General features: G+C 37.6%; 1 protein-coding gene and 1 pseudogene across 1 annotated transcript in view; one reads left to right on the top strand and one right to left on the bottom strand.

The window, feature by feature from the left end:
* Positions 1-1109: 1109 nt before the first annotated feature.
* On the bottom strand, positions 1110-2499 carry LOC103123480 (actin-related protein 2-like; annotated as a pseudogene).
* A 4125-nt stretch (positions 2500-6624) lies between these two features.
* The window catches only part of LOC103123486 (trifunctional nucleotide phosphoesterase protein YfkN-like), a 29379-nt gene continuing 13551 nt past the window's right edge, over positions 6625-22452 (top strand). The window contains 4 exon segments of the mRNA XM_007534139.2: positions 6625-6803; positions 15550-15701; positions 19461-20041; positions 21652-21799. Of these exon segments, the coding sequence (XP_007534201.2) occupies positions 6691-6803; positions 15550-15701; positions 19461-20041; positions 21652-21799 (994 nt within the window). The 5' untranslated portion in view covers positions 6625-6690.

Below are 22452 nucleotides of genomic sequence, written 5' to 3' on the forward strand. Positions count from 1 at the left end.
GATATCCCTAATCAAAGTAACATGTGCACTCAACTAGGTGCGCCACCTCCCTGCCGCAAGATATCCCAAATCAAAGTAATGTAAATAAGTTCATCTTACGTACCTCAGAGCAAAAAAGTTCAAAAAGAAAAGTAAAAGAAAAAAGATTGTCCCTTCCCCCTCACGCAAAATCCCACCCAAAAACATTTTACTTTAGAGCCTAACATTTCTCTAAAATGTTAACATGAGAAGTTTTAAGGCACATAAAAAGCTAGTGTTAACTGTTGAAATATGCCACACTGCAGAGGAAACGTTTATAAAAGGTTCAGCTGTCCACCCTTACCATTCCCATCCCTAGTAATATGTAAGAGCAGCTGTTAAAAGTTTTTTCTTGGGGGTTGGGTGGTAGCTCAGTGGGTTAGGCACACATGGCACAAAGTGCAAGGACCAACATAAGTATATCAGTTCGAGCCCTGGGCTCCCCACCTGCAGGGGGGTCGTTTCATGGTGGTGAAGCAGGTCTGCAGGTGTCTTTCTCTCCCCCTCTGTCTTCCCCTCCTCTCTCCATTTCTCTCTGTCCTATCCAACAACAACGATATCAATAACAACTATAATAATCACAATGATTAAACAACAAGGGCAACCAAAAAAGGAAAGAAAGAAAAAAAAAAAGCCTCCAGAAGCAGTGGATTCCTGGTGCAGGCACCTAGCCCCAGCAAAACACTGGAGGCAAAAAAAAAAAAAAGTTTTTTCTTATGCTAATACCACCTAGTGCGCTAAAGACTAAATTAACTAGCAGAATTAGAGCAGTAAAGTGAAAATATGAAACCTACAGAAATGATGTAAATTCCTTAGAAGAAGCAAATCAGCAGACAGGACCCTTTGCCCTTTCATTTGTCTTTGTAGGGAAGTGGCTGAATTAAACAGTCAGATTTACCCATATTAACAAAAATTTAACAAAGCTCCTCCACAGAAAAACAAACAAACAAACAAAACCAGCCTGCCTTTTCCAGTCAAAGGGCCCAGAGAGGCCTCCTTCATGTCATGGAGTTGAATGAGCTCAAAGATTGGCAATAAAGGAAAAAAGAGGAAGTGTGATGGGTGTGATGGGAAAAAGCTCTGGAGTTTTATCAAACAGTCACACAAAGTTTCTCCAGCACATGGACACCCTTTTCTTGGTATTCTTGACGGATCACCCGAAAGCTGTCTTTGTCTTTCATGCTATCTGCTAGAACTATATCACCCAAGAATACCATATGATTAATATAGATCTTAAATGTAGAAAGTTTTTCCACATCTCCCTTTACCACTCATTCTAGGTAAAGCTATTTAAGTTCTTGTTCCAACCTGATGGCAACCCAGGATACACAGTAGGCCCTCTAAAAAGTACAATGTGCTTAGAGAATTCAGGTCTGGTATCACTGCCAGCTGCCTGAATTGTGTTAAAAAGTAATTCAGTGGGGGGCCAGGTGATGGCACACCTGGTTGAGCGCATGTTACAATGCACAAGGACCCAGGTTCGAGCCCCCAGTCTCCACCTGCAGAGGGAAAGATTTGCAAGGGGTAAAGCAGGGCTGCAGGTGTCTCTCTGTCACTCCCCCTCACTATTTCCCCTTCCTTCTCAATTTCTGGCTGCCTTTATCCAATAAATAAGTAAAGATAAACAACAACAACAACAACAATAACAATTCAGTGACACCTACTTCCTCCACACTGATCAAGTGAGGTTGAAATAAAGCTTCTGGTGTTTCAAATCTTTCTCCTGCAACTTTTATAATGCGACCATCTGGGAGTGTGTAAGATTCAACCAATACTGTGGTTTTTAAAGCCAATTTCTGCTCTTGCTCAATATTATATCCCACATAACACAATTTTTCTTTAATCATGTGAAACGTTTCAAAATCAACAGAACGGGTGAAGGCTTATCCTCTCAACAGAAGCAGCTTTATTAGATTCCTGGTAACATTTCTCCCAGCTTCTTCCAGTCTTCTGGTAAGGTGAGGTAGAGAAAAGCCTTCCTATACTGGGCAAAGTGAGTCACACCATCTCCAGAGTCCACAACCATGGGAGTCAGTAAGCCTTGAGCATACAAAGTCAGCACTGCCTAGAAGGTTACATACTTGCCAGAAAACTTCTAAGTTTCAAACATTACCTCTACAATCTTCTGTTTTGGGTTGGGTTCATAGGAGGTTCTATAAATAAGATCTTACAATTTCTGTTATCCATGTTGCTTCTCTGGTCCTAATGTGTCCTCCCATAGATATGTCCTATCATCCCAACTGTGCACAATGCCATTTTCCATAGGGTAGTTGACTTTCCAACATTGAGCATAATTCACTTGCCTCATCACCAACCACAAGATCCTTAATTTCAATACTTCCCACTTTGGTGGTTGATCTTATAATAGGTCTTCTAACCAAAGAAGGGAAGATGTGTTCTGGAAAGTTAGAGCTTGTATATCCACACTTCTCGAACCTGCTGCCCTGTACACAACACTAACTTTCTGCCCTTGCTATTCATTCCCCACCTGGAAGAGAGCTGATGCTTTATTTAGTGGGATTTTTTTTGTCTTGTTAAGAAAAAATATGACTCATGTACCTACTATGTGCAAGTTGCTGATATACAAAGACAAATAAGGAAAATTCTTACCTAGGAATTTAAAGTACCAGGAGTAGAAATGGCAAACCACAGTAGTTTCTTCTGCAAGAGAGGTCTGTTGGGAGTGTTTCCCAGCAAAAGGAATCTCAGCAAGATTTTGTTACTAAAGGAGTCGTCAGACCCATGTGCCCACAATGGAGGGAGCCAGCCAATTGCTAAACTTGTGAACAAAGGCTTCAGGAGAAATAAGCTTATGATAGGTCTTAATGAAAAGAGGTAGAATTTAAATATGAAGAAAAAAGGAGGAAAGAACTCAAAGTGGCATATAAGTAAAAACAAAAATACACATTATAGATTCAAATGCACATCTTAAGTAAGTATATCAGTTTGGCTGGATCAGAGGGCTTATATAAGGAAATAATAATTAAGTAGATTGGAAAAGTGGGCTGGAGCCAAGTTATGATAGAACTTAAAACACACACTATGAATTTTGGACTGTATCCTACAAACAATAGAGAAAATTATTTTATTTTGGAATTGAAAGCCTAGCATAATTTTAAGGAGATCAATGTAATTTTTTTTGTTTATTTATTTGTTTTCACCATAATGGTGGTGCCTAGGATTGAACTTGGAAATTTGGAGCCTCAGACATAAAAATCTCTTCATATAAACTATATTCTTTCTCCCCCACCAGTTAAACTATTCTTGAACAGTTTGAATGGGCAAAGAAAAGAAAGATTAGAGTGTGATTGACTATTGCCACCATAAAGTAATAGAAACTAAAATTTCAAAATAGCAATGATAATGAAAAAGGGAATTGCAAAGGTCATTACAAAGGAAGACTTGATAGGACTTGTAAAGGTAGAAAAGAAAATATTTAGAATGTCTCCAGAGTTTTATATTTAGGAGATGGACTAATTGCCTGAACCATTAAGATCTAAAAGAGAAATGAGTTTGGTAAAAAATTAATTAACTTTGATTTAGATGTGTTAAATTGAGGTGATAATGAAAGGTTTTAGGGAAGAAATTCTACAGATAATTATAAATGCCAGATCTGAAATTCAGTAGAGGCTACAACTCAAGATGTGCCGAAGAATCTTCCTGTTCAAAGTGAAAGCTGAAGCCCTAGAAGTAGATGATTTTTCAATAGAATCAGTAGACCAGTGATTTTCATCCAGGTCAAATATCAAAACCATCTGTACATTGGCAGTTTTTTTTTTTTTTCTGCCTGTCCTCTTCTTGAATAAAAAGATTCTACTTTACTTAATTTTTAAAATATTTATTTATTATTTTCCCTTTTGTTGCCCTTGTTTTTTATTGTTATAGTTATTATTGCTGTTGTTGTTGTCATCCTTGTTGGATAGGAGAGAAATGGAGAGAGGAGGGGAAGACAGAGATGGGGAGAGAAAGACAGACACCTACAGACCTGCTTCACCACTCATGAAGCAAGTCCCCTGCAGGTGGGGAGCCGGGGGCTCGAACCTGGATACTTCCGCCAGTCCTTGAGCTTCACTCCATATGCACTTAACCCACGGTGCTACCCCACGACTCCCAAAATTCTACTTCTTTTAGGAGTATTTATTGTCTGCGTGGAAGGGTGACTTAATATAAGAAAGGCAATCAATATAATTTTCATTTCAGTTTATTTTATTTTAATTATCTTTATTGGATAGAGACAGCCAGAAGTCTAGAGGGAGGGGGAGATAGGGAAGGAGAGAGACAGAGAGGCCTGCAACACTGCTTCACCACTCCCAAAGCTTTCCCTCAGAAGGTGGGGACTGGAGACTTAAACCTGGGTACTTGTGCATTGTAACACATTGAGCTCAACCAGTTTCCCTAACACCTGGCCCTAATTTTTCATTTTCAAGCAGAAAAATTGCAAGATTATTTTAAAAGATAAAACTATATGATGAAAATTACAGTCATTTAATATAAATAATTCTGAAAATCGAAAAAATACTGAAATTTTGGAAGCATCTCCTTTAGGACTGGATAAATTATAAGGGTACCTGCACTTGTATTTATATTTGTATATTTAATTATATATTTGTGTAGTTCAATAATCTTACCTTTTAACTTTAGCCTTGCATTATTCTGTATTAAATTATCAGTAATTTATCAACAATTAAGCAATTGATCAGCTGGCAATATTCCAAGGCTTTTCAGCACTCTGGGGTAACTAACTTACTGATTAACTGAGAATCCATAATTTCATAATAACTTATAAAATGTAAAGCAATATAAGCAAGGATTTTACCTTTACTTTATTCTCAGAAGGGACATCAGAGCCCATGTCACAAAAGTGATTTTATATCAGCATCATAATATTAGATGTAAAAGAAAACAACATCAGGAAATCATTAGGTACATTAAAACAGTGTCGTGAGGTGCCTACATTCGAGCAGAAGTGTCAAAGGCAAGTTACATTAACATTATGGTAAATACTCTATATCCATATTCATAGGTGGAAATTATGAAACAAGGACAGAAAAGGAGAACACTTGAGAAAAGGAGTAAACTTGGACTGAGTGTGGTGTGTTGCATCAAAACAAAGGATTCTTGGGAAGGGGACAAATTGAGTGGGTGATGGGGACCTTTGGGACTCTGATACATAATGGTGGAAAGAGACCTAAGTTGGTGAAAAGAGGCCCAAGTTGCACAGTCCGTGTTTTGCAGATACTTATCACAGGGAGACAAGCAATTTCACCCTGTGTCAACAAATATACTGTAACTATTACCCCCTCAATAAAATGATTTGGGAAAAATATAAAAATTATGGTAGAGGCAGGTAAGAGCTTTCAGGCTTATAAAGAATGGACAGCTGGGATCAATGAGGAGGTGAAGGTATCCAGTAGAGTCCCTCAAGAGCTGTGTTTATTTAAATCCTATCTTCAGTTCTGGAATAAAAGTGTTCAATTACATTGACTTAATGGATAAAATTGAAGGGGAGAGAAAATGAAAGGGAGAGCTTGAGGGAGCTAGGAAAGTGGATGAAGCAGATGGTTTATTTAAAGAGCTAGCCTATTTTTTTGTTGTAAAGAGGGTGAAATCCCCACAGAGAAGAGATGGGAAGTTCATAGAAAAAAAAGAAGAAGAAAAGTTTGTCCAGTAATATTTTTAAAGTAAAGAGCTTTGACTCTACTTCCTGAATCGGAGCTTTGTAAAAAAAAAAAAAGTTTGTCCAGCAAGATTTTTAAAGGAGCTTTAACTGTACTTCTTGAATCAGAGCTCTGTTAAAAAAAAAAAAAAGACCTGGTCTATATCTAGGTTTGGGGACTTTATTGGGGAGTGGACTACCTGGAATGGGATTAGAGAATCCTATGAAAGGAAAGGCCTCACCGGAGTGATGAAGCTGAAGGGTTGTCATCCCACACCTGAAGTCTCTGGACACAGTCTGAGGTGAAGCATGTTGAGGTGGCAATCGTTGCTGCGTTGATTAGGTTGCCATAGGCGGATGCAATATTATTTGATATGAATTGGGAGAAGCATACGGGAAAGTGGAGCCCACCCTAAGGTTCCAAGACTGGGGGAAATATAGGCTCTGTAGTGGAAATGCCCATGTTCAGCGGGGAAGCAATTACAGAAGCCAGACCTTCCACCTTCTGCACCCCACAAAGACCTTGGGTCCATACTCCCAGAGGGATAGAGAGTGGGAAAGCTATCAGAGGAGGGGATGGGATATGGAGATCGGGTGGTGGGGAATATGTGAAGTTATACCCCTCTTATCCTACGGTTTTTTGTTAATGTTTCCTTTCTTAAATTAAAAAAAAAAGTTTTGTCCAGCAAGATTTAAGGAGCTTTGACTGTATCTGTGCATTTAATTCTGCTTCCCAGATCCTCGTAAGAGGAGAGAGCACGTGCACTGGATATCTGTTAGGCTCCTCGATGACCAGTAGCCACTGGCCTCCCCTCTCGCCTCGCCGGAGCCTCGTCAGAGACACAGCTGAACCCGCGAGGGCTGCCGCGCGCCGGGCCACAGAAGGCGGAAGGCGAGCGGCGGCCCCTGGGGCTCCTGGCTCCCATCTTCTTCGCTGAGCCATGGAGGCCCCTGAGGGCGCTCCTCAAGTGCCATTACCTCAGTCCTCAGAGCTGGAAGTTGAACCCTCTAGGATCATGTGGGAGGACAAGTCAGCTGACATGGGTCCCTACGACTTGACCATTCTTCATTTCAATGATGTTTACGACGTGGACCCGAGGCCAGAGGAGCCTGTAGGAGGCGCCGCAAGGTGTGGGCTGCCATCTTTCCGCCCAGTCCCGGAGGGGAGGGAGAGACGCGGGGCTGCCGCCTGGGCGAGAGGCGGGTTTCTCCTGTGCTGACCGGGGCCTGGCTGCACCTCCGCTTGGTGCCCATCAGTAAATCCGGTGGCTTCTGAGGCCTGGGCGAGAGGCAGGGCTTCCGGAGGAGGAAACTTGGCATTGGTGTCTGCACAATGCTGGACACATCCTTTCTTCCTCTCCCACGGATATTAGGGACTGGTAGCCCAGGAGTGATCAAAGAAGGGATTTTAGTTGGTAGGATGTAGAGAGACAGAGATGGGAAAGAATATTTCAGGATTAGTGTTCAGGGCATATTATATATATATGCAAGTTCTACCCCAAAGTTTTTTTTTCCCCTTACTTTCAAATCCTTGTGATTTTTTTGTTTATTTGTTTTCCCACCAGGGTTATCATTAAGACTGGGTGCCTGCAGTACTCCACCACTCCTACACTCTCCCCCTTCCTTTACTATTATTTTTTAAACAAGTTGATAGGTGAAAAAAGGAGAAAGATAAAAGGAGAGACAGTTACATCACTTCACCACTTGTGAAGCTTCAGCCCTGCAGCTGGGGACCCCGAGAGAGAACCTGAGTCTGCACAAAGAGCCATAACACGCCCTGCTGGCATATATACATAGATATTTTCATGAATGGTTTTTCAACTATAACTCATTTTTTATTTCTTTTTAGATAACTGTAAGGAGTCATTTTTAAATTTTTTTTTAAATTGGGATTAATGGTCTACACTAGGCAGTAAATACAGTTGTTGGTACATGTGTAACATTTCTCAGTTTTCTTCGTCACACACTAACACCACCCCCCACTCCTTTACTTCGGTGCAAGACACTAAACCCAGTCCAAGGAATCACAATTTTTATTCTTTGTTTCACTAATGTGGTAAAATTATATTGATTTATTAATATATATATATTAAATATTTAGCCATTATTTCCTTCATGGAATAAGCCCTTACTTGGTTATGTTTTATTCTTTTTAATTTTTTTCATATTGCTGGATTAAATTACTAGAAATAGTTCAAGAATTTTGTGATAGTACTTATGTAAGGTACAAGGCTGGAATGTCCTTTCTTTTAATATCTTTTCATCTAGATAATATATATTTTATAGAATGGTTTACAAGGTTTTATTCTTTCTACTGGAGTTTTTCTTTTTGAAAAGTTTTGAATTATGGCTTTGATTTCACTAATAGGCTCAGAGTCAAGAAATTTGTCTTATATTTCAAATTTGTTGACAAATGCACTTCAAATCATCTTTATTAGTGATTTAATAATGGTTAACAAGGTTGTAGGGTAAGAGAGGTACAGTTCCATATAATTTCCACCACCAGAGTTCTGTTATCACATCTCCTCCATTGGAAGGTTCCCTATTTAAAGTCATCATTTTTTTGTCTTTTTTTATATGTAGAATCTGTAGGAAAATTCTCTTGTTTCAGTTATTGTATTTAGTTTCTTTTTGTTTCAGTCTTGTTAAGGTTTAACTTTTAAAGACACGTTTCTAGTTTCATTGATTCTTTAAAGCATATTTACAGGTGGTCGGGCAATAGCGCAGCAAGTTAAGTGCACATGGTGCAAAGTGCAAGGACCAGCGTAGGGATCATTGTTCGAGCCCCCTGGGCTCCCCACCTGCAGGGAGGTCGCTTCACAGGCAGTGAAGCAGGTCTGCAGGTGTCTTTCCCTCCCCCTCTCGATTTTTCTTTGTCCCATCCAACCACAATGACAGCCATGACAACAATAATAGTAATAAGGGCAACAAAAGTGAAAAATTAGCCTCCAGGAGCAGTGGATTTGGCACTGAGCCCCAGCAATACCCTGGAGGCAAAAAAAAAAAGCATATTTACACTTCATTTTATTATATTTCTTTCAGTTTATTTTGCATTTTTATTTTTCTTAGTCTTAGGTAGAAACATGATTATGTATTTTTAAATATTACTGTTTCTATCTAAAATGCATTTTAACTATACATTGCCTCCTGAACAACACTTTAACTATTTCCTACAAGTTTAATATATTTTTACTATTACTTCAAAAGTCTACTGTGCCAGAACTCTTAGATTTCTGTTGCCTAATTTCTAAACATGCTGAGGCTTGTCTAGTTATTACTGAGCGCTTGTTTCATTGTATTATGGTTAGCGTATATGTTTGATATGTTATGGTAGTGTGAAATCTGTGATAGAGGTTTTAGGATCCAGCACAATCAATTTTGTTAAATTATTCCTATCTCCTCAAGCAAAAGTGTGTTTTGTCTTCGGGGCATGTTAGTTTTGTCAAGTTGATTATTCACATTCTTCAAATGTATCTTTACTGATTACTGTTGTTTGCTAATTCTGAGGTGTATTTTCAGGTTGACTAGTGAGATCATGGACTTTTTAGTTCCCCTTCATCTTTGTTAATCTTTGCTTTATATTTCTCGAGGCAGTACATAGACTAGTGTAGGGTTTTTATAACTTTGTTTTGAGTCATTAATCATTAAAGAGGATTCCTTTATGTGTAATGCTTAACTGTTTTCTTTTTTTAATTATCTTTTTATTTATTGAATAGAGACAGCCAGAAATTGAGGGGGGGTGATAAAGAGGGAAAGAGATAGAGGGACACCTGCAGATCTGCTCCACCACCTGCAAAGCTTCCCCCTTCAGGTGGGGACCGAGGGCTCGAACCTGGGTCCTTGCAAATTGTAACATGTGCACTCAACCAAATGCAACATGACCCGGCCCCAACTGTTTTCTTTTATTAATAGTTTCTTTTTTGAATATATTTTTTAAAATTTTATTTATTTATTCTTAACTTTTTATTTATAAAAAGGAAACGCTGACAAAAACCATAGGATAAGAGAGGTACAACTCCACACAATTCCCACCACCAGAACTCCGTATCCTATCCCTTCCTGATAGCTTTCCTATTTTTTATCCCTCTGGGAGTATGGACCCAGGATCATTATGGGGTGTAGAAGGTGGGAGGTCTGGCTTCTGTAATTGCTTCCCTACTGAACATGGGCGTTGACAGGTGGATCCATACTCCCAGCCTGTCTTCTCTTTCCCTAGTGGGGCAGGGTTCTGGGGAAGCAAAGCTCTAGGACATACTGGTGGGGTCGTCTGCCCAGGGAAGTCCAGTTGGCATCATGGTAGCATCTGGAATTTGGTGGCTGAAAAAGAGTTAACGTATAATGCCAAACAAATTGTTGAGTAATCATGAACCTCAAGGCTGGAATAATTCAGATGAAGAGTTGGGGGGGGGGGGACTCTGTTTTGTAGATAGTAGTCCTATTTTAGTTAAATTCCAAAGAGCCCATGACTATACTATTTTTTTTCTTTTTTTCCTGAGCCTGACATCTGATATGGAGGTATTTTAACATTCCTTTTAACTTTTGGAACACTTGATGTTAAATTTCATCTCATGTGAGTGGGTTATAGTAGATGTGTGTTTTAACTCACTCTGCAGATCACTTTTATTAAATTACCATATTTATTAAATTACCATATTAGCCCACTGGGCTAAACGCACATGAGGCAAAGCACAAGGATCCAGGTTTGAGCCCCCTGCTCCCCACCTGCAGGGGGTCGCTTCCCAAGTGGTGAAGCAGGTCTGCAGGTCTCTTTTTCTCTCCCTATCTTCCCCTTGCCCTCTCAATTTCTCTCTGTCCTATCAAAAAAAAAAAAAAAAGTAAAAAAATGGCCACAAAAGCGGTAGATTCGTAGAGCAGGTACCAAAAATAAATAAATAAATAAATAAATAATATAAAGTTAAGTACCATGTTTGTTATATTTATATGTAATGTTAGCCTTTATTTTATAGGCTATCTTAAATCAGTATTTCTATTCCTCCTTGAATAATGCAATAATTGTAGTATTTTAATTATAATCATTCCTCTTTTGATTTTAATATTATTTTTCTATATTTTACCTTTATATTTGCTGTAGATAATGTATGATGCTATCAGTTTTTTCTTTTTCCTTCCTCCTTGTCTGCCTTCCTCCCTTCTTTCTCTCTCCCTTCCTTCCTTCCTTCCTTCCTTCTTTCCTTCCTTCCTTCCTTCCTTCCTTCCTTCCTTCCTTCCTTCCTTCCTTCCTTCCTACATTCTTCTCTTTCTTTCGTTCTCTTAATTTTTGTCACTAGGACTTCACCACTCTGAAAAGAGTTTTCCAGAGAAAGACAGAGAGAGAAGCTACCACAGCACCAAAGCTTCTTCCAGTGTAGCTGGGACCCAAGCTCAAATTTATTATGTGCATATCAAAGCAGGCACATTACATGTATATGGTCTGTTATTTTCTTTAATCCATCAAATTTATTACTCATCTAGTTAATATGCATATATTTACATGTTTCAATGCTCTTCGCATCTACCGGTAGTTCATTGCATCCATCTTGATTCATTATTTTAGCATGAGTAAAATCTATAATTTTTTTTTTAATATTTATTTTATTTATTTATTCCCTTTTGTTGTCCTTGTTGTTTTATTGTTGTAGTTATTATTGTTGCCGTCGTTGTTGGATAGGACAGAGAGAAATGGAGAGAGGAGGGGAAGACAGAGAGGAGGAGAGAAAGACAGACACCTGCAGACCTGCTTCACCGCCTGTGAAGCGACTCCCCTGCAGGTGGGGAGCCGGGGTTCGAACCGGGATCCTTATGCCGGTCCTTGTGCTTTGCGCCACCTGCGCTTAACCCGCTGCGCTACAGCCCGACTCCCTAAAATCTATAATATTAATAATCTTGCTAAAGTAGATTTAATGGTAGTGAATTTTCTCGTATTTTCAATAAATGTTTTAATTTTTGTTTCATCTTTTAATAATTTATGTTGACTATAAAATTGTAGGTTGGTGGGTTTTTTTTTTTTTCTTTCAGCACTATAAAATTTTTTATTCTGGTATTTGTTTGGCTTCTAGAGTTTTGCTGCAGTGTCAGCCACCTGTGCAACTTCCTGCTATTACCACAGCCATGAGTGCTACTCCACTTGAAATCATCACTCATACAACACTTCAACTTCTTGTTTTGATTTTAGGGTTTAGCAAGCTTACTATGATGAGAGGATGTATCTTTCTTTGTATTTGTTCTGACTGTGGTTCACTGAGATTCTTGAATATGTTGGCAAATAACTTTATCAGCTTTGGGAAATGAAAACTATTTCTTATCCATTCTAATACAGTTTCTTTTTTTTAAACTTTTAAAAAATTTTTATTTATTTATTTATTTATTCCTTTTGTTGCCCTTGTTGTTTTGTTGTTGTAGTTATTATTGATGTCATCGTTGTTGGATAGGACAGAGAGAAATGGAGAGAGGAGGGGAAGACAGAGAGGGGGAGAGAAAGACAGACACCTGCAGACCTGCTTCACCGCCTGTGAAGTGACTTTCCTGCAGGTGGGGAGCCGGCGGCTCGAACCGGGATCCTTCTGCTGGTGCTTAGCGCCACCTGTGCTTAACCCGCTGCGCTACCGCCCGACTCCCTCTAATACAGTTTCTGATCCATTCTTTTCCTCTTATCATTCTGTGATTCCAACTACTTGTATGGAAGACTTGAAAAATGTTTCCTACATTTTCATGCAGCCTTGCATGTTTCTTTCTTTCTTTTTTTTTTCTACATCCTTTTCCTTCTCTGTCTGATTTGATTATGTTCCCGTTTATCTGTCCTAAAGTTCAGTTTTTTTTAAAAAAACAAACTACTTAATTTACTGTTGATTTACATTATAAGTTTTGAGAGTATAAGTTCACATTTGGATATGTGTATATGCTTTTGTATTTGTATTGCACACTGAAGTTCTAGTGTCACTTAACAGTAGCAAATCGACCTCACTACCCTTTCCTCTTATGTGTCATCTTTAACCCTTTGGTAATCATCACATTTTCAGAGTCCTAAGAGTTAATTTTTGCCAGTTTGTTTGCTTTGATTACTTGTAATTGTATATGAGAGAAACTGGTTTTGAATTAAAAAAATTTTTTTTTCACTTTTGTTGCACTTGTTTTACCCTTGTAGTTAATATTGTTGTTGTTGTTGGATAGGACAGAGAGAAATGGAGAGAGGAAGGGAAGACAAAAATGTGAGAGAAAGATAGACACTTGCAGATCTACTTCACCACTTGTGAAGCCACTCCCCTGCAGGTGGGGAGCCAAGGCTGGAACCACGATCCTTAGGCTGGTCCTTGTGCTTTGCACCACCTGCACTTAACCCACTGCGCTACCACCCGACTCCATGGTTTGATTTTTTTTTTTTTACTTCTTGATTTTTCATAGCATAATCACCTCAAAATCCAAACATATTTTCACAAAAGTCATAACTTCATCTTTCTAAACAACTAAGCAGTGTCTTGCTGAGCAAACACCACTCAATTTATTTTTCCAATCATGTATTGGTGGAATTTATATTGTTTCCATATTTGGCTATTGTGATGACTGGTACTACTATGAACATAGAGATGCATGTAATTTTTCAAAAGTATTTTTTCATGGTTTACATATAATTATCTAGAAGTGAAATCTGGATCATATGACATTTCTGTGTTTAGTTTTCAAAGAAATCTCTTTACTTTTTATTTTTTATATTTACATATTTATTTTCCCTTTTGTTTTCCTTTTTTGTTGTTGTAGTTATTGATGTTAGGACAGAGAGAAATGGAGAGAGGAGGGGAAGACAGAGGCGGGGTGAGAAAGATGGACACTTGCAGACCTGCTTCACCTCTTGTGTAGTGACTCCCATGCAAGTGGGGAGCCCAGGGCTCCAATGGGATCTTTACACAGGTCCTTGGTGGGCTTAACTCACTGCGCTACCGCCAACTCCCCTCCTTACTGTTTTTTTTTTCTTACTGTTTTTTATATAGACTGCACCAATTGATATATATATATATTTTCCTCCAGGGTTATTGCTGAGGCTTGGTGCCTGCACCATGAATCCACTGCTCCTGGAGCCCATTTTTCCCCCTTTTGTTGCCCTTGTCGTTGTAACCTCGTTGTGGTTATTATTATTACCATTGTTGACATTGTTCGTTGTTGGACAGGACAGAGAGAAATGGAGAGAGGAGGGGAAGACAGAGAGGGGGAAAGAAAGACACCTGCAGATCTGCTTCACTGCCTGTGAAGCGACTCCCCTGCAGGTGGGGAGCCGGGGCTCGAACCGGCATCCTTACTCCAGACCTTGCGCTTTGCTTGCGCCACGTGCGCTTAACCCACTGCGCCACCGCCCAACCCCCACCAATGTATATTTTAACTGAAAGTATACAAGACTGTTTTTCCCCACACCTTTGTCTGCCCCAGTTTCATTTATATATTTTGAAGTTCTGTAATTTACACATTGAATTTTTCTTTTCTTCTTCGTGTTCTTTTTACTTCTAACTTCTCTAAAATTTATTTAGTGTTCTTGTTTAAAAATTTCTATATGTGTAACGTTTGTGAGTTTTTTGTTAAAAATTGTTTTTACTGTTGATTATAATTTTGTCCTTTCCCACATTTCTAGTACTTTTGCTTGCATGTTATGTGTTATATTTAAAGGAGTCATACAAGCTCGAAATGGTGCTCTCAACTCAAAAATTTTTTCTTTTCATTTGTCCTATAGTTGAAGGGTAAATCATCCTAGTTCTAAAAGCCAAGTCAGTTTAATAGGAGTCTTTAGCAAAATGCAGTCTGCTTTTTGACTCTCCTTAGGTAAGACTTACCAAGATTTAAGAATTTCCTGGATTGGATAAGGAAAAAGTATTTTAAACATTGTTTAGAGAAACTCTCCTAATATGACTATAGAGAATAGTTATTTTATCATCAAGCTTAATGTAATAAATTGAAAAAACCTAATAAGATGTTTGCAAATATCAGCTAGTCTTTATGAGCTGAGGGGCATGAGTCTTATAAGCTATTTTTATCAGAGCTAAGCTGCTGGCTAGCTTTGAGGCGGGAGAGAGACAACCAAGAACTCATGGCTGAGCAGGAACGCAATCCAATGTGTTTATTCATCAGAAAAGAAACTGCCTTTATATCTTCTGAGGCAGAAGTGGCGGGCCAGAAAAGGAAGTGGGTAGGAGAGTGGGTGGAAAGAAGGAAAAGAGCATGAATTCTATCTAACCAGTGGGGATTAAACCAATGCCCTGCAGGCAGGGCGGGTCTCAGGCAAAACAGTGATTATGTGAATAGACTACAGCATCTAGCAATGTATCAGACCTGGCAGACCTGGCTTAATGACCAACACTAAGTTACATGTGTACAGCCCCAGGAGGAGAATCCATGTTCATTCCAACAGCACCTAGGTGTGCAGGAAGGTAGAGAGCCCAACTTCCAGCAGGCTCATGTTTAAATCAGTTATAATGCACCCACTATCCCTTGTGGGTTTGCTTAAGTTTGTGCTATGCTCTTAGGCTGATGTCAACCACACGTTAATTACGTTCATCAGCTAGTTGCTTCTGTGTCCCAACAGCAAATCTCATCTTGCTGTAAAGCGATATAATTTATATTTAAGGGTTCATATTTTTTAACATATGTATTTTTCTATATTCTTCTGTATTAAATATTTCCTATTAAAATACTTAAGTAATTTGTTTTTATCTTGTTATTCGAGTGCAAATACATCAAAAGAGAAGTTACTTTGGCTGTAGGATATGATCTTAAGATATTTTGTATGCTTTTATTTTTCTTATAATTTTAAGAAAAATATTCATGCTGCCATTTAAAATATATATTTGTTTTTTGATAGGAGCATTATTTTATAATATGTAAAATTAACTTTTTATATTTGCAACAGCTGTGAAAAAATTCCGTTTCCTGAATCCACTTTTGATTTTTAGTGGTGACTGCTTAAATCCTTCAGTTTTAAGTACAATAACAAAAGGAAAACATATGATTTCTATCTTAAATGCACTGGGAGTACATTTTGCAGTTTTTGGTAAGCATATGCAAGTTACTCTTTAATACGTTCTGATTATATACTGTTTTATACTGTTTTTAGATTATGTGATGTAAGAATTGTTCAGTACTTCTATTTATCAGTTTATAGGTATTGAGAACATGTGGGAGCTGATTAAAAGAACTGTTAAGTAAATCTGAAAATTTGTCATCAAAATTAGGATTAGTTTTATTTTGCAAGCTAGTGTGTATCTACAAAAAATTGAGAATATTATCAGAGTAGTTAAGATTGTGGGCTTTACATCTGAAATCTAGTTTCACCATTCTATCTTTTAAAATCCAACAAATTGGGGGCTGGGCGGTAGTGCACCAGGTTAAGCACAAATAGTGGTAAGTGCAAGGATCCTGATTCAAGCCCCTGGCTCCCCACTTGCAGTGTGTATGTGTGTGCGTGTGCGTGTGCGTGTGCGTGTGCGTGTGTGTGTGTCAATTAACTAAGCAGGTCTGCAGGTGTCTTTCTCTCTCCTCTTTGTTCTCTCCTCTCTCAGTTTCTTTCTGTCCTATCCAACAAGAACAGCAGCAGCAACAACAACAGTAATAGCAATTACAACAATGGAAAAAAGCCTACAGGAGCAGTGGATTCGTTGTGTAGGCACCCAGCCCCAGGGATAACCCTGGTGGCAAAAACAAAACAAAATGAAACAAAACAACACAGCACAACAAACAACAACAACAAAACACCAGATCTGGGGCTGGGCAGTGGTGTCCTGTGAGAGTGTATATGTTACCTTGTGTAAGCACCTGGGTTAGGCCCCCAGTCTCCACCTGCAAGGGGGAAACTTCATGAGTGGTGAAATAGATGTCTCTCTTTCTCTCCATCTCTCCTTTCTCTCTGTCCCAATAAGTAAAACAAACAAATAAACAAACACAAATCTCTCAAAGTTCCAGTTTTATTAGGTATAAGATAAATATGCACAAAAGTCAACTCAAAATGGATTATAGACTTGTATATTTTGCAAAAGCCCATAAACTCTATAGAAATAGATATGAACAGGATAATAAACAATATTGGCTTTAGCGTTGTCTTTGAAGATTTGAGTCCAATGACAAAAACCATTAAAAAATGCATGGAATTAATTATATCAACCTAAAGCAAACGAAATCATTACTAAACAAAAAGACACTCCATTGAATGGGAATAAAATATTTGAATCTTTATGTACTTTTACATACATTGGCTTTATTGTAACTATTTAATTTCACATACTTTTTAAACACAATCATATTTTTTAATGTAGATATTTTTTACCCTGTCAGAATATAGCTGACACATGGCCAGGCAGTGGTGCTCCTAGCTGGGTGCATACACTGTAGTGCATAAGGACCTAGGTTCAAGACCCTAGCCTGCACCTACAGAGGGAAAGCTTCATAGTGGAGCTACAATGCTGTAGGTATCTCTCTCTCTTGTCCTCTCTTTCTTCCTCATGTCCCTTTCTGTCTCATTTTCTCTCTGTCTCTACAAAAAAAAAAAAGATGACACATGTCAATAGCTATGATTTTATCCACTAGGCCCCCCCAAAGGAAAAAAAATAGGTGGTACACATGCATTTATTGTTGGTGGTGCTTGATTTTTTAAAAACATATTTATTTATTCTCTTTTGTTGCCCTTGTTTTATTGTTGTAGTCGTTGTTGGAAAGGACAGAGAGAAATGGAGAGAGGAGGGGAAGACAGAGGGGGGAGAGAAAGACATCTGTAGACCTGCTTCATTGCCTGTGAAGCAACTCCCCTGCAGGTGGGGAGCCGGGGTCTCAAACCTGGATCCTTATGCAGGTCCTTGTGCTTTGCGCCATGTGCGCTTAACCTGCTGCCCTACCGCCTGATTGCCGATGTTTGATATTTTTTAAGGGAGGTTACTGCGTTGTGCATGTCTATTATTACTAGGCCAAGGTGTCATTCATTTTGCTTCAGCTAGAGAGAGATACCACAGCACTGAAGCTTCCCCTGATGTCTTACTACTCCAATGTGGTGTTGGGGTTTGAACCTGGGCCGCTTGCTTGCCACACACCATGCCAGGTGAACTATCTTTTAGCTACACATGTGAGAAATTTGAGGAGAGGTTAACAAAAGGGTTATTTAAAAGAAATGATGAAGAAGGAAATAGTAAGGAAAGTAAATTATAGTACTGAGCATATAAACTGGGGCTAGTCCGAGATGAAATGTGCTGTAAGCTTAATATAAGTATTGTATTGCTAATACTTAGTATGTAAACAGATAAAAATGTAAAATATCTTGCCAGTAATTTTATATTGATAACATTTTAAAATATGTTGAATATGTTATATTAAATGAAACATTAAAACATGTTTCTTTAAAATGTTGCTGCTAGAAAAATTAGTCACGTGCTGACTATATATTTCTATATACAATACTAAATACTAGTATGGAGTATAGTATAGAGACATCTCTAAACCTGGCAAGAGAAGAAAGGATTTCAAGGAAACTGTCCCTTCATATCTTGTGCCTTTTTTTTTTTAACATTTATTTATTTATTATTGGATAGAGACAGAGATATTCAGAAGTGCAGGGGAGATACAGAAACAAAGAGACACCTGTAGCCCTACTTCACTACTTGTGAAGCTTTCCTCCTACAGTGGGAGACCAGGGGCTTGAACCTGGGTCCTTGCATATTGTAATATGTGAAGGACTACCAAAATACGTAAAGCAGCTTTTAATAGGTCTGAAGATTGGCACTAATAGCAATACCATGATAGTAGGAGAATTTAACACTACAGTCTCCCAAGTAGACAGAACAACCAGACAGAAAACTAATGAACAACAAGGGTGAAAGACAAAGAAAGATAAGTAAATCTACTAGAAATATACAGAGCTCTTCAACCCAAGAAAAAGGAAGACACATTCTGCTTGAGGTCACATGAAACATTGTCTAGAATAGACAATATGTTGGGCCATGAAGATAGTATTAGCAAGTTCAGGAGCACTGAAACAATTCCACGTGTCCTTTCTAGCCACATTGAAAATAAACTAGTAATCAGTATAAAAAAAGGAAATCAGAAAAAACTCAAAAATATGGAAAATAAACAACTGTTGGACCAAAGATAAGTCAAAAAGGAAACAAAAACATTTTCTGGAAATAATGAAATGAAAACATGAGCTGTAGTAAAGGGAAATTCATAACAGTATAAGTTCACATCAAGAATAGTTTCACATCTAACCTCACATTCGAAGGATATAGGAAAATAACAGCAGAAACAACCCCAAACTAAGTAGAATAAGGGGATATAATAAAAATTGGGGCAGAAATAAATGATATTGAAAACAAAAGATAGAAACAAGGGTCAATGAAACTAAGCGCTTCTTCAAAAATATAACAAAATTGATAAACCTTTAGCCATGCCAACATCAGGTTGTTTTTTTTTTAATTCAGCATGTTAGTGTATCCACTACTAAAACTGATCTCTAAAATAGGGCGATGACAACCTCAAATTAATCATTTAACTGCATTTGTCCCATAACATAACATACTAAAATATCTGCATCAGAATTTCTTCCAGAATGCAGTTTACCCTGAATTACCATAAGAAAAATCTATGGAATAAATTTTTATTGTTTGTAAGTCAAAGTTGGGATAGTTAAAGGAAAATGACTAATAAAATAACATAATCTGGCAAGTGTAGGAATCACTGCTGTTGCAGTGCAGTATTTAAATACTATACTATTTAAATATGAAAGTGGGATAACCTTGTGAATTAATTTTCAAACATTTTTTTATTTTTGCAGGGAACCATGAGTTTGATTTTGGTGTGGATACTTTGGAAGAATACATGGATCAAATGCACTTTACATGGTTTCTTAGTAATGTCTATGACAGATTTACTTCTGAACCTCTTGGACATGCTACAGTAAAGAAAGTAGTTAATTGGAACAATATAAAAATTGGCTTAATGGGATTAGTAGAAGAAGATTGGCTAGATACTTTGTCTACAGTTAGTAAGACAAATGTAAACTATCAAGATTATGTGGAAGTTGCTAACCAAATAGCAGTAGAACTTAAAGAAGAAGGAGCAGATCTTGTCATTGCTATAACTCACATGAAGTGGGGAAATGATACACGGCTTGCCCAGAAAGCACAAGGGATCAACTTGATTTTAGGGGGCCATGACCATGAATATGGAATCAGGAAGGTGAATGAAACTTGGATTGTTAAAAGTGGATCTGATTTTAAAAACCTGACAAAAATAAATATAAGATTCTTTGGTACTTCTTCCCAATATGTATTTGAGAAAATGGACATTTTGAATTATTTGGAAGAAGATTCACAGATTAAAGCAATAGTAAATGATTTTACTCAAAACATACAGGTAGGTGGATATTACTTATGTTTTTAGCAAAGTGCATATTGATCACACTTTATTGGATAATATTGAACTTAGTAGCATGTCATAAATGAATAGCAATTTCTGTTTGGTTATTTTATTATTATTTGATAGAAATAGAGAAATCACAGAGGGAGATGAGAGGGAGAGAACAAGAAAGACACCTGCAATGCAGCTCTACCTCTCTTGAAGTTTTGCAGGTGGTAATAGGAGGCTTGAACCTGGGTCCTCATGCATCATAATGTGTACACTCTACCAGGTGCACTATAATCCAACCCCCATATATATGTACATGTACATATACACAGATATAAATGTATATATATATTTGTTTACTTACTTTACCATGGCATTACTCAGTTCTGGTTTATGGTGGTGGTGCTGACAATTAAACCTGGGGCTTTAGGCATGAAAGCCTTTTTTTTTCTTTTTTTTATAAAAAGGAAACATTGACAAAACCATAGGATAAGAGGGGTACAACTACACACAATTCCCACTATCAGAACTCTGTATCCCATCCCCTTCCCTGATAGCTTTCCTATTCTTTATCCCTCTGGGAGTATGGACCCAGGGTTGTTATGGGGTGCAGAATGTGGAAGGTCTGGCTTCTGTAACTGCTTCCCCACTGAACATGGGCATTGACAGGTTGATCCATATTACTTTTGTATTAACATTATGCTATCTTTCCAGCCCCATAGCAAATGGCATGTTGTATCATACTAAATTAATGCTTTTGCATTGATTTCAATTTATAAATCTCTCTTGGCTTCACAAATAATGGAAGTTGATACAGAATATAATATTTGACTTATTTTTAGTGGTAATTATCATTCTAAAGTATGAGTTTATTCCTTTGATAAAGGGCTTGTATATATGTCAATTATACCTCAAATAAAAAATTGACTGCTATTCATATTTAAATAGTTCTAGAGTAACAAAAGAACAGGTGGATTTTATATCAACTATTAATGAAAAAGAATTCTGCTTTTACTGAAATATCTCTGTGATCACTTTGTAATTAGACTTTCTAGACTTTATATGTAATTGAGGTCTTGAGGCTTGAGGCTTGTCTTTTCCTCTAGATTCCTGTAGGCAGTGCAAAATTGTAGTGTCATGGGGGAGTATGTGTGTGTACATTTTATTTGCAAGAATTGATTGAAAATATGAACCAGATTCTGTTTACATATATGCATTATCTCATATAACTTATGGCATTTGAAATGATCTCATGGGGATGGAGTTTTCTTGAGTTGGATCTAAGTCTTAATGGATAGCTTTATGCTTGCATGAGCCTGGCATCAAGAAAATTAAAATCCTTTCAAAATAATGGTTTTCTGGCTCTACATGGTAAAGAAAGAAGGTTTTAAAAGTATATGGAAACCTAGTCTCTTCAGTGACTTGGAAAAGTAAATGATTATTGAAATATGTAGTATTCTGATATCTTTTTAGCATTGATGTTTGGAGAGGAAGTGTTCTAATAAATTATCTGATTCTGACGTGGCGGTAAAAAAAAAAAAACAGTCAAGAGAAACTCAGAGAAACATAAAGGAGAAATGTCCATTTTAGATAGCTTTTTTCTTTCTTTCTTTTTAAAGTATATGTTAGAAGAAGTTCTCTGACCAATTGATATGGAATTAGATGGTCGTGAAATTACTGTAAGAAGATTTGAGAGCAATCTTGGAAATTTGGTCACTAATGCAATGTTGGAAGCTACTCATGCTGATGTAGCACTTCTTAATTCAGGTAACTTCAGAATTTAATTTGCTTTTTAAACTATTTTTCAACATTTATAATAGCAGTAGTGTATTTATTTATTTATGACTGGCAAACCAGTTTTGGTCCATACTGCCAGCAGGGGAGAAATGATAGAGGAAAGATGGCCAGAGTGCTCTGAACTCTTAATTCCATCAGGACCTGGAGAGAGAAGAGGAAAACGGAGGGACAGTCAGAAGTAATAAAAGGTACAGATGTGACTTAGGAAGAGAAGATGAGACCATGGGAAAAAAGGACAGAGATATACAAATATAAACAAAGTTGTAGAAATAATAGTTAACCTATATCTGCAACCTTGGGAGAACTGCTATAGCTTCCAGTGGAGCGAATTGGGACTGAACGGTGGTAGTAGGAATGGTGCAGATTTATACCCGTTATTTTATAATTTTGTAAATCAATATTAAATCACTAACAAAATGAAAAAAATAAAATGAAAAAAAAGAAATTAGTGCTGATTAACATGCCATAATCCAAACCTTACTGTATAGGTATCTGGTCACTGTTTGACCAGTGACCAGATACCTATTAACTATCTCAAAGTTTAATGTGTGATGTCATGAACCACAAAGACCTTATAATGATTTTTATTGAAAATACAAGTGATTTAATCTTACATGAATAAC

Source organism: Erinaceus europaeus, chromosome 5 (genome assembly GCF_950295315.1).
Source record: "Erinaceus europaeus chromosome 5, mEriEur2.1, whole genome shotgun sequence".
Classification (NCBI taxonomy): Eukaryota; Metazoa; Chordata; class Mammalia; order Eulipotyphla; family Erinaceidae; genus Erinaceus; species Erinaceus europaeus.